Raw genomic sequence first — 18,363 nt, forward strand, 5'->3', positions numbered from 1 at the left:
CTCTTCAAGGTTTCTCCACAGTTTCCCTAAATTAATACTTTTTTAAAAATTTCCTCTAAACTAGCAGACAAAATTTAAACTTTGGAGAATTCAATCAATTATTCATTGGGATATTAATTATGCCATGTGGTAGTCTTTCAAAAATTGGAAAGATGGTTAAGGCATTAGACCTGACTAAGACTTGGTAGATTTGAGCTCTATTCCCAACTCTGCCATAGATTCATGGTGGGCCTGTGGGCAAAATTCACTTAATCTCTCTCTCGAGTCCCGAAGTTCAAAATGGGGTAACACTACCAAAGGCTGGGCAGTATAAAGATAGCTCTGCTAAAGATGTGTGAAATGATCAAACCCTACAGTGATGGAGGCCATATAAGTCCTTAAATAGCCAAAGTTGTACACTCAATGACAGAGCAAGATCCTTTTTAAAAAAAACCCCAAACCCTCTTTACACAACCAGTGGAAGTGCTTGGGCCAGATTTTGTAAACTTCACTCCTCCTGGCAAATACAGCTGATGGGTTTGGAACTAGTCACTGAACTATCTCAAGCAGGAGTTTGATGATGACTTTATAGACATCACAAAATCTTTATCCTGCCATCAGTTTTAGGAAAACACGCCCCCTCCCTGTCTCTCACATACACACACACCCAGTGCAGCCCGTTCACTAAACTCAACAGCAAAAATCATTCTTTGCTTCTCTAATTCCTCAAACTGCTTTCCTGCAGGTTCTTGAAAAAAACACAAGGCACAGAGTGAGTATTAAAAATATCATTCCACATTCTCTTAAGTCCAAGTCATTTTGCCATTATGCTTTCTCGCTGAGCCTTTGCCTGAATCAAAAACAGATTCTGGGTTTTTGAATTTTATCACCAGACCATACAAGTGATGCACTGTATTCCAATCCAGATTTCTCTTGTTAAACCAATCTCTGCCAATTAGCAAAGGCCCATTTCTTTAGTAACAAATAGTAACAGCAAACAACTATCCATGTATTTTACACTCACCCACAGACATTCAAAACCTTTATCCTGCAGCTTGACTTTAATGTTCAATACTATGTCAGTTTCTCTCAGTGTAACATTTGCAAAATTTCTCTACAGAAATTACAGGGATTGTAACACTTGGGATGATTTCTATCCTCATCCTGACATTCTTTCCATTTACAGTACACCAACAGGAGCACTTCAATCCCGATTACCCTATATATAAATAGTTCCAAAGAGTGGTTTAAATCACAAGCCATTTTACCCTGGCTAGATGCAGATTTTCACACATACAATGGTCACCGAGTGAGCTCTGTGGGACCTTCCATATGCAAGATGATAGTCTATGGGATAGACTACCAAGGGCAGCAAGACACACTGCGTCTCTGAGTGTATTGCAAAATGAGAGAGAAGCACAAGGAAACATAACAATGGCCAGATCCATACAGGCCACTTAAGTAATATTTCAGAGCACAAGGAAACCATCTGTTGTCTACAGCTTTGCATTCCAATGCTACAGAGCAGCGACTTGGCCATCTGGGGACCTCAGCCACTCTAAGGGGAATTTTACTCTTAGCAAAGGCAAGTATGGGATCATTATAAGACAGGACTCTCAGGATCCACTGTAATTCCCTGATGGTCCACCTTCCCTTACACCTAGAAGCCACTAAAATGATATCACCATATGTCTACAGCCTTTTATTATTAATAGAACACCAAGAATGTGCATGGTACTTCACAGACAAGCACAAAGGTCCCCGCTCAGAGGAATTTAAAAGTTCCTGAAATCCCCAGAAAGATTTACAGATTAATGATATATCCCCTCACAAAACACTGTTAAAGTTGCTAGACTGCATATCCCACTAAGGCAAAGTGGGAAAGGCATGGAAATAAGTAGCTCGGTTTTCAACTCCCATTTACACTCCATTCATCCATTCCCCTGCTCAACCTTAACTACTTCTCTTCTCCAGCCACAGCTCAAGTTTAAAAGCTCATGGTGGTAAAGCAGGAGCCTGGAATGAAGTGGATCCAATGCACTTTGGCACAAAGGCCTCCCCAGCATGTTAAGGTGGCAGTAGAGCTATGGGAAGCACACAATGCTTTGGTACAGAGCCACTCAGCCTCAGTGGATGGTGTTCCCGAGAGCCAAGGTAGCAGCACCAAATTAGCCAAGTGTCTCTGTGCTGATGCACTGGCTCATGAAGGTCTTTCCATGGCACTGCTGCCCCAGTGCACCAGAGACACTGGGCAAAGACACTAGGCTTCCTGTCCAACCAGGGTCCCTACCACAACCACTCCCCCCCTGTAGGACAGCCTCTTCTCCCAAAAAGACCACATGTCCTTGCTTAAAATCCCTCCTCCCCTCATCTCTGCTCACCTCCCAGAGCCCACCTCCATATTCCCCGCTGCTCAGCCTGCCTGCCTGACCAGGGATCTGTGCAGAGGAAAAGAAGGATGGTCCACTGGTTCAGGCACTAACCTAGGCCTTGGTAGACCTATGTTCAAGTCCTTGCTCTACCAGATTTCCTACCTGGGTAGGTCACTCAGGGTATGTCTACACTGCAATTAAAAACCCATGGCTGGCCCTCACCAGCTGACTCTGGCTCACAGGCCTTGGGCTAAGGGGCTGTTTAACTGTGGTGCAGACATTTGCGCACCACAATTTGCCTGGGCTCCAGGACCCTGCAAGGTGGAAGGGTCCCAGAAAGACAAAATGTCTACACCAAAATTAAACAGCCCCTTAGCCCAAGCCCTGCAATCCCGAGTCTGCTGGTGAGGGCCAGCCATGGGTGTCTAATTGCAGCATAGACATAGTCTTAGTCTCTTTGTGCCTTAGTTCCCCATCTGTTAAATGGGGGTCATAACATCTCTGTGGGGTAGGACAGTACTAGGAGGATAAATATGCTGGAGAAGGTGCTCAGATACTATGCTAAGTGGGGCCACATAAGTATCTAAAGCAGGGGTGGCCAACCTGTGGCTCCGGAGCTGCATGCGGCTCTTCAGAAGTTAATACGCGGCTCCTTGTATAGGCACCGATTCTGGGGCTGGAGCTACAGGTACCAACTTTCCAGTGTGCCGGGGGGTGCTCACTGCTCAACCCCTGGCTCTGCCATGGACCCTACCCCCTCTCCACCCCTTTCTGCCCCCTCCCCTGAGCCTGCCATGCCCTTGCTCCTCCCCCTCGCCCCCCTAGAGCCTCCTGCAGGCCACAAAACAGCTGATCGGGAGGTGCGGGGAGGGAGGGGGAGGCGCTGATCGGCGGAGCCACTGGCGGGCGGGAGGCGCTGGGAGTGGGGTGGGGGAGCTGCTGGGGGGCTGCTGAGGTATTACTGTGATTCTTTGGCAATGTACATTGGTAAATTCTGGCTCCTTCTCAGGCTCAGGTTGGCCACCCCGATCTAAAAGTTGAGACTGACAGATAGTCAAGAGGCAGCCACCACTGGGCAGCCAGCACTGGAAAATGGAAGTAGCTGCTGGATCTGAGCAACTCCTTTGGCTAATCTCGGTGTAGCTTTATTAGTTTAACCTGAATATGGGGAATAACTTGATGGGCCCGATTTTCCACTGCACCGCAGTCCACTCAGGCACTTTGGAGGAGGGAGCTAACACAGGGGGAATTCTCCAGCAGCAATCTCTAGCTGCTTTAAATTCACTTTGTACTGCATACCTAGCACAACAGGAAAGGGACAGAAGTGGCCTATCAGAACAGGACTTTGTGAAATTTGGAGGTTGTGGGAGTTGGGCCAGAGGAACCCGAAGAAACAGGAGAACAGAGCAAGCTTTTTCAAAGGAGCTATTTTAAAATTATTCTTTTCACAAAATTAGTAAACTACTTGCCAAGGAGGTTACATAGAAAATTCAGCTGGTCCTCAGAGGCCAGTACTGGGCCAAACATGGAGGCTAAGTTCAATCATTCAAATACGAAACAGATTTTAGTCTTGCTTCAAGTGCACGTTTCAGTGCAAACTTAGCTCCAAACACAGGGGACAACTTAAAGGGCCTCCCCACACATACACACAAACACATGCACCAGCTTCCCCACAAGCAGAGAGCCACTGTCACTAAAAGCACCATTTTCACTCTGCAGTGAAATAAAACAAATAGCTTCTCATCATTTTTCACCGATTTCACGATCATCAGTTTTACGAGTGTATCTACACACGCACGCTCACAAGTGCGTGTGTATGAGTGGGAACATGGCACAAGTGACAACGATTCAGATGACCTCTACTAGCATGGAAAACAGCAATCGCAAGTTCATCTGATCCCTGGGGAACTCAGGCTTTAGGACAGATACACAGACACACACCTTTCGAAACTACAGAGAAGGAATGCTGTAGGCAAGAGCTCCCCCTGCTGGTCAGATGTGAATCAACAACACTGACTCCCCAGTCCGCTGTGCACCACCCACCCGTGGCCAGTGAAAAACCTGAGTGGACGGAAGTGAGACAGGCCAGACCAGAACAAGGGTTGTAAAAGCTCAGGGAAGCAGGATCCATAGCAGATGTTCATACAGAACCGTATACTGCAATGGAATTGATGCTGATGGACACTTCTCCGCTCTACAGATGGAGCAGAACAGCAGTGGCTGCAGCTCATTTGTAGCCTTATTCACCTTTCATGCACACTGGTGTAAAATCAACAGTAACACAGCTGATGTCAATGGAATTGCAGCAGTATAAAAGTGAAGTGAGGAAAAGGAGAATCAGGGCCCTTGTTTCTTGGAACACACACTGCAAGGCAAGGAAGGTCACTGCCTCACAACAAGTCCTGCCAGGCTGCACTCAGCGGGACTCCCAAGTAACCCATTACCTCTTTGGTAGTGGTCCTTCTCTAGCTTAACTCTTTTACTGAGCCAGGACTAGCAGGTTCCCCTTCCCTTGCTCCAACTATTGATCCCTTTCATTATTAATGTATGCTGTGGTTTTGATCTCCTCCATGGAGTAACAAGCATTTTTAGAAGCATTTTGATTGCTAAGCTAATTATTGGCTCAAAAGCAAACCTTTGAGTCTCTTAAATGAAAGGGAGGATTAAAGCAGTTTTAAAAAATTAAACAAACACTTTAGATCCTGACTGGGTAGATCTCTCTAATTAAACACTGGTGCACACACACAAAAACCCACCAATATTCTCCCTTTCTCCCCGCACTCCTTACCATGTCTCATTCTCTCCTGGTGGATCCGCCAGATCTGCATTCTGCTACCTGGTGTCAGCTCCACATGCCCCAAGCCTGGAGGATATTGGCTCGGTTCAGAATGAAACAACTTGCTCATGCAGCACTGGCAGCCACCACCTGGACAAGGGTGACTGGGTCAGGGGCTCTTGCACTCCGGGCCTAGAACACTCTGGAGCGGAAAGTTTGGAAGGCTCTTCTCAGTAAGCCTAGTCTCAGCTTTGGTGAGCATGCTAAACACGCAATAGAGAGACGATACGCACGCCAAGGTATTTTTAGGTGAATGCACCTGCTATGTTTCTAACAAAAAATAACATTGTACAATGCCTTTCATCTGGAAAGAGAAAAGCACATTACAAACAGTATTCTCATTCACCTGCAACTGATAAGCCGTCACGTCTGGGGATGGCTCCCAGCAACCCTTTTGCACCAGTAACACTAAGGCCTTGTCCACACTAGAAAGTCTTTGCTGGTAGAACTGGGTAGAATTGGAGATAAATAGTTTATTTGCCAAAGAAGGCAGTTTCAGCCCACCCAAAACCATTTGGGGATTTGACCCAAATTCACCAAATAGTTTCAGCCAAAATATTTTTGCAGGACTTAGGCACCAGTCACAAAACTGGGGGAGGGGAAAGCTGGCTCCTTTATAACCTTTAGTCTAGTTACTAAGGCACTCACCTGGGTTGTGGGAAACCGCAGTTCAATTCCCCCCTCTGCCTAACATGGAGGCGGGTTTTGAACATGAGCCTCCCACATGCCAACAAAGCGTCCTAGCCATTGGACTATTGGGTAGCATCAGGCAGGTCTCTCGCAATCCTGCCTCTTGACACTGGTCCGTGGGGTTTAAATTATAAAATAGCCATCGGATCAGGGATTTGAACTTTGGTTCAAACCCTCCTAGTTGAGATTAAGCTTATACCAGTAAAAGAATCCTTTTGCTGTTATAGCTTATACCAGTTCCCTGAACAAACTGCATCTATGCTGAGGTTTTGGTTGGCAGAGGTACGAAGGTTAGGGATGTAATCCCCCCCCCCCCGACATAGCTGTGCTGGCAAAACTTGTAAGTGTAGCCCAGGCCTAGCTAATCAGAGTAGTATGGAAGGTTTTGTTGTTGGGGTTTGAAATTCTTTTGGGGGAGGCGGGGGGAATAGAAGGTGCAGCGTGGGGCAGACAGAGATAAAAGAATGACAAATAATTTCTGTAATTGAAACTGCAGAATGAATTTAGGAAAGTGGAATGGAATTACGCAAAATGAGATCTGTGCAGGGCACGAGGGCCAATGCTCTGGCTTACAGAAAGTGTCATAGGATCGTTAATAGCTACGTAGCAGTCTGACTTCATACTCAAAAGAGAACGGCCCCAGCAGTGCCATGCCCCATCACCACTGCTGATATACCTCTTTGGTAGAAGAGACTCATAGGGAAGAGCACCACCTACTGAACCACCTGGGCCTTTGCCTGGAGCACCTTGGGTTTTCCTTTGGAGCTGCTTACTGTATCCACACACCCTTCTGTCATACTCTTTTCAAGTCATCTGAAATATGTATTTCCACAAAATCCGACAAAAACCTGACATGGTGATAATTTTATAAACTATGTTGCTCATGTCAAATTATTCAACATCTGTCTTCGAGTTCCCACAAAAATTAGCATAGGATAGTGGTTTCTGATGACACCTACAGTGAAATATTTTGACTTCTACCAGTAAGTTGCAAACAACCTGTCAGGAGGATAATGTCAGTTTCCAAGTACTGCATATTAAAATAATCCCAGAGTTTGTTTGGAGCACAGTTCTACTGACCTAAAACAGGGCTCTGGCTATGCAAAGGGAAGGAACCAGCATGCTGTACAACAGGAGGAGGGCAGGATGAGTCAAGCTGGATTTGTAGAGTGGTGCTGAGAATACTTAGCTCACTGATATTAAGGAGTTGCTGGAGAGGCTCAGGAAGAGTTGGCCCAACCTGCATGCTGTGGGAGATTATGTTTATACAGCACCACAGGCGTAAATGGCAATTTATAGATATAAGACAAAGGGTATTTTTGACCTAAATCCAATGGCTAACAAGGAAGACTGACTGACCACAGGGGAAGGGACACATTGAGTAGAGCCAAGAGAGATGCTGTATTTATACAAACTACCTACAACACACCTTCTAAAATAAAAATCAGACAAGAAGCAGCTTACAGACGCAACCCTGCTGCCAGTTAAGTCAACGTTCAAACTCATCAACTTCAGCGTAAGCAGGATTGGGTCCTAAAGAAGCAGCCCCGAAGGATGGGATGGGCAGAATGGCAAAGAGGCTGCAAAGCATGCCATCTGGCACTGTGGCTCAGCTGATAGAACATCTGGACAAAGGAAGGGGAGGGAAAGGAGCTGTCGGTTCAGATCAGCTGGCTAGAGATTAATATTACAGTATAGCTGTGTGCACTCACAGCCCAACACCGAAGCACACAGAGCTTGCAAGAGATGAGGAGTCATCCTGCTTGGGTGAAGGTGATGTAGAAGCTGTAGGCCTGGCCTAAGAGACAAGGGGTCAGGAACCAGGAAACAAACACAATGCCTGTGTTTGTTAAATGAAAGAGATTGAGGGTTTGTGTGCTAGCCTAGGACATGTTTCCCCAAAGCACTCGTATGACAGAAGCAAGGAAAGATTCCCCCATAGATTTTTATGCTGCCTGCAGCCCACCCCATCAGACTGGGAAATCTACAGCTGACTCACAGGGTCATATCTTCAGAGAGAGAGATTTACTCGTCATTTAGATCCATCCTCAGAGGCCGAGACAGGATTGCTCCATATTGCAAGCACTATGCCCAGTCAGATTTATATATCCCAAATGACAGGTCTCTTCCAGCCCCTCCTGTTAAGAGGCCATCACATCTTACTTTCAGGACATTTGCCCTGATATCCAGGCTAAAAATCTTCCTTTTCATCCCATTAGCATATTGCTAGAGCCCTTATCTGTACCCTAAGAAATTCCTGAAAGGTAGTACTCTCTTGTTTTCTACAGCTGGAGGGCTTTGGGTGGAATGGACAGCAACCCACCAACTTTGACACAGCTCAAAAGCAGTATGTTAACACTGGGAAGCTGACAGCGTATCAATAAAAACACTCCATCAATGCTTGTGAACTGCTGTACATAGAGTAAGCAGAGCAGCAGCCTAAGACAAAGCTGGAGAAGATTTTGAAGTCCTCGGGGCCAACTTTAAATAAAGTGATGGGAAAAGGGCACATCCCCGTCCCGTCCCGTCCCGTCCCCCCGCCCACCCCATCTCACTTCAAAAACCCCAATGCGTTATTTGTAGAGGAATAGCCAGAGAGAATCCTCCCTGCTCCACATTTTGGTTCCTTTGCTCTAAACGTTCAGAGCTTCCCAGACAGGGGATGCATTTCTTCCTGTCTGTTTTTCTGCATTTTGGAGCATCATTTGGTAAGTGTATCACAACCTGCTGCTTGCCTCAGCATGTGGCTTGGAGGCATGAGCATGGCTAGCTGTCTGGAAACACACACACCATTTGGGGTTGGGTCTATCACACAGTCAGCAGTGGGCTAGTAAGCATGGTCTCTTGGCCACTGAACTGCCATACTACGCTATATGAACTAATTTGACTAGCCTCACCGTGCCCTTTTAGCAAACAGGGTTCAACAGATGGAATCAGCTAACAAGGAGAGGGAAGATTATTGGGTTTCAGACACGCTTCAGTCATTATAACAAACACCAATTTATGTAACAAGCCTCTTCAGGTAACAGGATAAAAGTACCTTGACTCCAAATTAAATTTAGTCTCTTTTGTAGGCACTTCTTCCCCTACAATGCCTCACATACATTTTATTTATACTATCCATCTCAATAAGCCTCTCCAACAACTCAGCTCTCCTAGACAGAAGTCTTTTGTGCACACCCATGCGGGGGGGTGTATTATTTAAAGGGTACATCACATGGCTATTTTATCTGGTTTAATCTGATTTAAATCACACTAGATTTACTCTAATAAAATATATTTATAATCCTCCTACAAATGCCTCTCTTCCGCTCCCATCTCCGCCATTAGAATATTTCAAAAGAAGGAAGATGTTCTGAAACAAGATTCTTGAATTCCCAATATTCCCACATTAAGTGCCACATGAGACAAGCATTTCAACCACAAAATACTCCAACTATATTTAGCCTGGGGCTATAGCTGGAGATTAAGATGTAGGACAAAAGTAAGGGAAGTGTGCGTTTCTAATCCAGTTTTAGACATTCTTGCAAATACAATGGCCTCACTCAAGCACCGGGTGAGCCAGCAATAACAGCAATTTCACATCTAAACAAACAGCTCTGGCTGGAGAGTGCACAGATCGAGTGTTAGGAAAGAGACTGGAGGAAGGATTGGAAAAGAGAATCTGAAACTATTAGTCACCATAAAAGTTTGTGGTGTGCTGACTTCAGCATCCAATGTTCTGAGTTGTACTCACAGAGACAGCTCTATATTAAAATCCCTGATTCTCTTGACAGATAGCTTAAGGGGTGGGGGGGGAGGAGGCTGGATTTTTCCTTTATTTGTGCAGTTGAAATAGCAAAATAAATATTGGCAGTGCACCATTCTGACTTTAAAGGATGCCTTCATCTCAGTGTATCTGTCTCTTTCTTTCTGAAAAAAATAAAACATCAGGAAGATATTCTGAAGATCTAGTTTTGCAGCATCTCTGCTAAAATATGAATTCCCTGGCATGGATGGCTGGATGAACAGCATAATAAACCACACTCGAAGGAAGGTGTAAATAGAACAGGAGTGAGACAAGAGTGAGAGCGCTTAAAACTCATTGAAGAGGCCTTTTAAAGCAAAGAAAACTAGTAACAGTTGGACGGCAGCACTCATAGTAATTAAAAATAAAAGTTTGTCCCGGAGCACAATACCCATCCTCAGGGATTAAAAAAGCTGCACATACCATCTTTCTGTTGCCGTAAATACATTAGACTCCCCATCTCACTGCTCTTGGGTGCTTCCGCCAATTTCCCCCTGAACCTGCAATCAATCCCTCCTCTACCCACACACATTCCAAAAAAAAAAAAAAGAGTAAAGCCTCTACTTAAAGTAGTTATTGTACAAAACAGATGTAAACTCAGATTAACATCCCAGCCCTGAGGGGGAGAGGAAGACTCGTTTCCCATCAGAGAAATACATCATTAAAAAAAAGTGACCTACAAAGACTTAGCCACAGTCAGTAAGACTGGACTCTGCATTATCAGAGCTCAAACAAGAGGTTAGCTAAAACCTTCCAACACACACATAGGGATTGGGAGCCCTCTCACTGAAGGTCTATGCTCAGAGCGCTTTCCTTGTTAGAGGAAAAGGCACATCTTCAAGAGGAACTTTATAGCAAGGCACAATGGAGTTGTAAGCCAAGATAAAGCAGGCTTGTTGTCAGAGGCATGTTCGGGGGGGTGGGAGGGGGGAAGAGTAGTTTATTTGCTGGAAATGCAGCTCTCCTTGTAAAGCAAAAAACTGTGAGAGTCAGTAGGGGGGCAGGGAGGCTGTATTTTGGAACTGCAGTGCTTGCCAAAGCAAATCCTGGGTGTACTGTTAACTTGGAGCCTGTCTTCAGGACAGAGGACTGTTCTCATCAGCATGTGTTGCTGGTCATCCCTGCTGCCCTCCTGGAAGCTGAAGGGATAAATAATCTATGTCCGTGGGAACCGTACTACGCTGGGTGTCATCCGCGCTTGCAGTTTGCTCGCTGCCTGCATTCATTTGCAAATGGCAACAACAAAAAGCAGCTAAACCTGAGCCCTGCCAAGGAAATAATTTTAAAGAATGACAGCAAAGTAACACAGCTCAGTAGGATTTAAAGGCAAAGTCACCCCCACCGCCCCTTTCAGTTAGATGTGAGCACTGTGCCATACTTGGGGATTGGGGGAGATGCTTTCTTAACCCAGCCAGGCGCATCCAGTCTACACCTCGATCACGGCTCCCTGAGCATCTCTCTTATCTAGCTCCTAATAGCCTCCCTGCACGTGCGCTGACTCTTGCAGCAATTACCTGGGACCCGCTTGCTTTCAAAACCCCCAGCGCTGAGTGGGCTGACATCCATCCCCCCCGCCCCCACAAGCGCTTTTATGTTATTTGTCTTGTACTACTTTCCCTGCAGCAGGTGATAGCGGGGGCTCCCAGTGCAGCGGCCCTTTGTCAGATCAGCAGGATAATGAAAGCCAGACCGGTTAGAAGAGTATTCAACACCAAACACGCACACACCAACCGAGCTTTTCTCCCATACGGCCTCAGCAAGGAAGATTAAAGGCAAAGGAAGCCCAGCTGCAAAGAGCCAACAGACGTGGTGTCCTCGGACGAGGGAAACAAGGCAGCACAGAGGCAAACAAAACCAAGAGGAAAGATTGCAACTTTCAGCTCTTGTTGCAAACGTCAGTACAAGAGTGACACCGAGTTTTGCAGCCAAATCTCTGCTCTAGAACGTCTCTTCCTTGAGCAAGGGGGGCGTGGGATGGAAGAGACCCAGGGCTGATCCATGGGACACAACTTGCTGCTTTTCCCCTTAAACAGCATCCACCCAGAGAGACTCAGAAAGGGTTACACGGTGCAATCTCCCCGCTCTCGTACATTTCAGGCGGCCAGGGCAGGGTTCCAGGCAGGAATTAGGAAGTGGCGACAGGGTCTGGAAGCCCTATTGCTGCATCAATCTCCTCCCCCGGGCTGCAACTAGCATCATTGACTTTCTCCTGCAGGTGCTTTTTAACTTGGATCCGATCGCCTTGTCCGCCCCCCGCCCCTCCCAAACCGGGATAGAACAATAACGTCTCTTACCATAAACCCCGTCTCCCCTGATAGACACCGGCACCACCGCCAGCAAGAAAAAACAAATCGTCTCCATCTTCAACGCAGATCCCTCATAGCCGGCGAAGAAAAGCAGCCCCCAAAATGCCAGGCAGCATCCGGCGGCGGGAAACGAGAAACAAGCGAAAGCTACTTCATCCACAGCCTCTGAGCAGGGAGGGATCCAGGAGAGGCTTGCCCGGGCTCAGAGCGCCTCAGCCCGGCCAGCGAAGTCAGCCAGCGCCGCCTGGAAGTCGCCGATCTCTGCACAGTCAACTTGGACGAAGGGGGGGAAAATAGCCCAAAATAGGAGCAGTAGTTAAAAATAAACCGGGGGGGGGGAGAGAAGAGAGGAGGGAAGGTGGAAAAACCAAAACCAGGGCCCCTCTTCCCTCTTAGGCTCCTTAGGAGCTCCAGGAAAATAAACCCAACCTCGCACTCACTCACTCACACGCACGATCACACCGGAGCCCAGAAGACACGGCTCCGAGTGGGGAGCAGAACCCAGACAAACTCCAGCCGCGGCTCTGCCCCGCTCTTGTCAAAGGGGGCGGGGGTCACAAAGAAACGCCAAGCGCTTCCTGAACTCCCGGGCTTCCCAAACTGGCTGCCAACTGGGGCCAACTTGAGAGTCCTCTCCCTGCCGCTAAGGAGGCGCTGGCTGAAGCCCCAGGAAGGAACAAGGGGGAGTGAGGGAGGAGGAGGAGAAAGGGGTGGGGGGAGGCTGCGATCCAGCTGGTGGAGGGAGGGAGGGGAAGGGGGCGGAATAGGTGACTCTCTCTTTTAGTCTCCAGCTCTTTCGGGGAAGGGGCGGTGTTGTAATTCATTACAGCCAGGGAGGGTTGGTTTTTTTAACAGCAGCTCCCAGCAGCTTCCCCCAGCTGCTGAGCTTCGATCCCCAGCCCGGCGTCGCCCAGGTGCATCACATCAGCCCCGCTAGCCCTGGGGGGGGGGGGGGGAATCGCTACAACACACGCCCCCTGCTTAGTGCTTTGCTGTTCCGCGTGGCTCTTCTCCCCTCCCCCCCCCTCTCTCTTCCCCCAGCCAACCTGGCAGATCTTTCTGGCTCCCGAAGTTTCCCTGAGGTCGTGTTGACTGGTTTTGATGGGGGCTTTTTAATGGTTTTGTGCTTCCCCCCCCCCGCCCTTCTCCCCCTTTCCTAGCAGTTGGTGGCTACGAGCTGCCAAGCCAGCGGCGGCTTGAGGAGGCTGGAGAAAGTTGGATTCTTCTTGAAGGAGGCTTTGGAGACACCGCTTGACAGGTCCTGGCCCCGCCCCTTCCTCCCAAAGTGTGAAAGTCCGGGCGGGGGGCAGGGGGGGTTTGATTCTTTTCTTCCTTCGCCCCAAGGTATTGGACCCGCACTTTCAAGCCAGCTGCGGCATCTGAGGCTCACTCTGCGTGCGCCTGTACCATCCAGTGCCTGGATCCGGCTTCACTTGGCCCCTTTGAATGCCGCTCGCCCTGGCAGGGACTCGGCCACCCTTGCGGGCTGGGCGCCTCTGGCCGCCGGCTTCTCTAGCCTCTTCGCTCCCGCCTCGGGCTGACCTGCGGAGCGAGGTGTCCTGGGCCCCTGCGCAGATCCGGAGTGACGGTGGCTCCTCTGTTCGCGGCGCCTCTCCCCCGAATTGAATCTATAATCCGTCAAGCCCCGGCTGCAAGTTCTGCCTCACCCCCCGCCCCACTCCGTCCCCCCTTTGGGCTTTTCATTTTTTGACTCCTCTCCACTATTTGGTTCCCCCCTCCAGTTAAAGGGGAGGGGGGAGAGAGCCAATTAAATCGGCTGTGCTTGAAGACAGCCCTGCCTCCTGCCCAATTCCCCGGCCTCCCCGAGGACAAATTAGAGAAAAGAAAACAGGGCCGGGGGGGGGGAAACCCCGCATCTGCGCGGCTTTTTCCTCCTTTTCTTTCGCATTCTTTCTCCTTTTTTCCCCTTTCCCCTGCAGAGAAATGTCAGAAACCAGGCAAGGATCCATTCATCCTGGGGACACACCCGGCTTCGAGGCCCCGGGCAGAGGAGACGGGAGGAGCAGGTGGTGCACGCGCTTGGTGCAATGAGCGTGGGGACGTGTGCGACACAGACAGCTTGGACCGTGTCCGTAGTGTAGCACTGGGGTACGTGGCCGTGATGTGCAGTAAGCATGTGTGCAGGCAGGGTGCCTAGGTGGGTAACGCACCGGGGTGTTGGGTGCGTTGCACGGCCTGCACGCTCATAGTTCCTGGGAGGCAAGGGGGTGTGCGTGTGTAGTGTATACGTTTCTGCACACGTATCCGTGCATGGTTGTGTTCCACGGCTGCGCATTTGCATGTGGTGGAAGCGCGCCTGGATGCTTGTGCACAGGTGGGGTTGTGTGGGATGTGTCCGCACTGCGCGTCTGCTGGCGTCGCGGGGCGTGCATGTGCACATCGTCCAGGTGTGTGTCAGGCTCCCTTTACGCATCCTTCATGTCTGCAGGCGCGCTGGGGCTCGGCCGCGAAGGCAGCCGTGTGGAGGAGCGGATGAGTCTACACCAGGCTGCCTTCCGCTCCTTAATGCTTTCGCTGCAGTCAGCCAGCCGCCTGGTGCGTTCGTGCTCCTCGCAGGGCAACGGGAAAGACAACCTCCCGCGGCCGAGTTTGCAGCCCGGCGGAGAGCAATCCGGAGAGGCGGGGAAAAATACACCAACCCCCTCGAATAATAATAATAATAATAATCCAATTGCTGCAGGTCCCTGTAGAGCCTCGGTGGCAGCACTCCGCCTTTCTTGTCAACGTCTCTGCCTGGTTTCGCGGAAAGAAGGCGCTTCTCCTCCGCCCCAGTGAATGAGATGCTCCAGCTGTCCCCTCTACTCCTAGGTGGTGGAGCAAAAGTCTTACTTCTGTTCAGTAGGTCAGGAAGCTTCTTTTCCCTCCAGGAACGCCATGTGAAAGACAAACACCCCCCTCCCCCTTCACATCCTTGTAGGGGGAGTATTAAATCAAAGTTGCTCCTAGAATCAAATCTATTCCCACCCCAGTGTTGTTAAAAACGATTGGTTCGGGGGCTGGAGGGAAGATGGAGCCAGGATGTAGGAGAAGCGGTTGCAATATTAAACAGGGAGGGCACAGGAGCTGCTGGGAGAGGAGTTCTGCTGAGTTTTGCTTCCAATCGAAGCCAAATCTGCCTCATGAAATATCGAGCTCCCTGGCCCGAGTTCCCGTGGAAAGACGCCGCTCTTTATTCCTCGCAACCAGCCTGTGCAGGAAGCAGATTAGACAACGCGACTCAGGGTGGGGGATGTGTTAGCAGGGAACCTGTGGGGGCTACTGCAAGTGCCCTGACGTTTTTCAGGAGAGAAACCCATTCATATTATTCTCACCGCGCACACGGCTGAGGTTTCGGAGGAACTGTATTCCAGATAGTAGCAGACTGTATCAGCTCTCTTTGCGGTGGGTTTGTAAACATGCGAAGACGAATCAGGAATTCCAAGATATCTGGATTATTGGGGGAGGCAGGGAAGGGGAGGTTAGAGTTCCCGCCCCGCCCCCCCCCCCGGTATGTCTCGTTATCCCTGCGTTATCCTGTCACTGTTATTTATCTCTGCTTGTGGGCACGGCTTGGATAGCCATACCGGTAGGATCTTTCAGGACTGGGAGGGGGGCGGTTAACTACACTCTAACAAGGGAGGGGATTTAAGCCTCTCTGCGTGTCTCCAGCCTCTCCCCTTTCCCTTGGCGCAGGGAATCAGCAAACGCCGAACGGAGGAGCCGCCAGCAAAGTTATCCCTGGCAAGCCGAAATAGGGGAGTTTCCATTTTCCCGAGGTCTCTCGCGCAGCCGGCTGTTTCCTTCTAGAGCTGTAAAGCCAGATCTCTAGAAACCTCTCTGAGTGGGTATGATTGTTCCGCTAGGAATATTTCCTAGGAGGATCATTCAACCCTCGAGCCCTATTTAAAAAAAAAAAACAAAACAAAGTGACCCACTCAAGAGTCCGCCTAGACAGGAGATTTCCTAGTGCCTTGGCCCCAAATATGCTTCTAGACCAGCATCGCCGGTGCCGTAGTTATCCGCGATTTTAGAAGACACTTTGTAATAGAGCATTAAGGAAAGTAGCTGCCTTTGCTAATCACACACTTTTATACAGTGAACCCCCGGCGGAGGTGTTACTCAGCCCTCTGTCCCTGGGATCGCTGATGGGAACCTGTGCCGCCGCCAGATAGAGAGAGAAAAGGAAAAACTGCACTTGCAAAAGGCGCACTGGCAGGGATTGATTCATCGTGTGAACAAGAATCATACCCAGGGTTAAACACACACACACACACGAAAGAAAGAGTGATCGCCCAGAGAACGGCTGCTTACTAATTCATGCTCTGACAAATAAGCAATTAACAGAGTCGCTAATTAGTAAGCAGGTATTTCTATGATAAACTGTATTCAATCATGGAGAGGAGCAATAACATACAGCAGCGACAAAGGTAGCACGAGCAGCCAGACTAGCTGGATTATAAGGACCAGTTTCCTATTAATGGGGCAGAGAAGGCTGATAGGGTTTATAAGAGGCCCATATTCTTCCCCCAAGCAGGATCAGGAGTTTTGTAAAGATGGGTTAAAGGAACACTCGTCAAGTACTTGTAGGTTTCAACCCTATAGGTTTACGACAGCTTGGAGTGGAGGGGATTCCAAACTTCCATACAAGTAGAAATGTCTTCTTGACTTTTAAGAAGTTTCAATAAACCCGGTTTTGGGAGGAATTTAAATCCAGCTGCTTGCACCCGGCTGCTTAAAGAGGGCCGCATGAGACAGCTGCAGAGAGACCCAAAAAGTCAAAGTGAGCAACTTTGCCTCTTACAGTTTGTATGACAACTTCCACCTACTCTGTATGTGTATACATTTTCTTACTATATGTTTCATTCTATGCATCCGATGAAGTGGGCTGTAGCCCAGGAAAGCTTATGCTCTAATAAATGTGTTAGTCTCTAAGGTGCCACAAGTACTCCTGTTCTTTTTGCGAATACAAACTAACAGGCTGCTACTCTGAAACTTTAAGGTAGTGCAGGCGGAGAGCAGGGAAGTGAAACCGCCTCGAGACAGAAGGTGGAATTGATCAAAACTGTGAAGCACAAAAAGGAAACAAACAGTGAGAAGTGTCAGATGTTTACAGGGTTTCAGCTTTAAATACACTTTAATACATTTTTAAATAATTATAGGGATAAGCATAAGTATGGGGTAGTTTGTAACCTATGAAACCCTTTGCAGGGTTTTTAATTTAGTTATTAACCCATATTAAGGATTTGTACCAGCAACGACTTATAGAGCTATCTGAATGGTGCACAAATCCAGCAACATTCACTCCGAGTTTTACATTAATTTGCTTCCGCTATAGTCATACCCCTTTTATGTTAGCTCTCTGCGAACATTCACATGCTCCTGTTTCACTGAGCAAGTGGTCATGGAAAATGCGTTTCTAAAGCAAGCCACCAAAGTATGTACAGCCACCAAATTTTAAATCAGCACACGCAAGTCTTTGTGCCAGAAGTACCTGTGAAGTCATCCAATTAGGGACCAGGAAGAAATATCACAATTAACTGACTAATCAGAGCTCGAACAATGCGGCTTGAATAGCAAATACGGTATACTTGCAGCGAACAGGCTGAGGTCAGTCGACGGAGTTAAGAGAAGTAATTGAATCAGGAGTCATGAGAAGAAACAGCTCTGTTCGTGGGGTATTCTGGGAGCAATAAGAGACGACAGTTGCTGAATTATTTATGAATGATCTGCTCAGGTCTACCCAAGTAACATTTTTAAAAATATTAATTGTCAGTGTTTCCAGCGGGAAGCGTAAGGCAAAAACCTCCTACCGCTCCCCAGCACTGTTTATCTGCCATAGAACTACAAGGGAACCAAGAACCTCCGGGGTTTCCACTTGTCAGAAAGATAGATCAGGGTCGGTGCCCCCCCCCCACTCGTTTATAGAGAACACATTTGTCCCATCCTCTCAAGGAAGTGCCTTTGGTCTCTGTGTCAGTCCCCGCTTGTCAAACAAGCCCTGCCCGTCTGAAATATTCATACACGCTCCAGCGCATATTCCAGGCAGACCCGCAGAGGCAGGCAGCCGCTGGAAGAGATGTGGTGCCCGCAGCGAGGCAGTCGGGGCCATAGCACAGCGGCCCCGTGCTAGAGACGAAGGATGCAGTGGGCGAGGCCAAGGCCCGGTTACAAAGGCCTCCATTCTCCCGGGGTCAGGGTTTGCACGCGGCCGCCCGCCCGGCGCACTCCATCCGGCCGCCCCTTTGCTGCGGGGCCGCTCGGCGGAAGCCGCTCTTCCTGGGCACCAGCCAGCTCCTGCTTCTGGTGTCCGGCATTTCCGCGCCCTCTCTGCCCCGGGTCTACCACGTAACCCAGAGGGCTGGTTTGTGCTTATTCCCACTGCCCCGGGGGCAG

General features: G+C 48.8%; 1 protein-coding gene and 1 long non-coding RNA gene across 6 annotated transcripts in view; one reads left to right on the forward strand and one right to left on the reverse strand.

Moving 5' to 3' along the window:
* The window catches only part of MDGA1 (MAM domain containing glycosylphosphatidylinositol anchor 1), a 197,179-nt gene extending 184,299 nt beyond the window's left edge, over window positions 1–12,880 (reverse strand). For all 4 annotated transcript variants that reach the window (XM_073338545.2, XM_073338539.2, XM_073338542.2 and 1 more), the window contains exon 1: window positions 11,959–12,880. In XM_073338545.2, coding sequence (XP_073194646.1) covers window positions 11,959–12,025 — 67 coding nt within the window. In that variant the 5' untranslated portion in view covers window positions 12,026–12,880. The remainder of the gene's footprint in view (window positions 1–11,958) is intronic.
* A 45-nt stretch (window positions 12,881–12,925) lies between these two features.
* On the forward strand, window positions 12,926–16,902 carry LOC140909384 (uncharacterized). 2 transcript variants are annotated; one of them, XR_012158192.2, is made up of 2 exons: window positions 12,926–14,079; window positions 14,420–16,902. It is a non-coding gene; the product is annotated as an uncharacterized LOC140909384 (long non-coding RNA). The 2 variants fall into 2 exon arrangements; XR_012158191.2 differs by having other exon boundaries at window positions 14,672–16,902.
* Window positions 16,903–18,363: the final 1,461 nt, after the last annotated feature.

This window comes from Lepidochelys kempii, chromosome 3 (assembly GCF_965140285.1).
Source record: "Lepidochelys kempii isolate rLepKem1 chromosome 3, rLepKem1.hap1, whole genome shotgun sequence".
Lineage (NCBI taxonomy): Eukaryota > Metazoa > Chordata > Testudines > Cheloniidae > Lepidochelys > Lepidochelys kempii.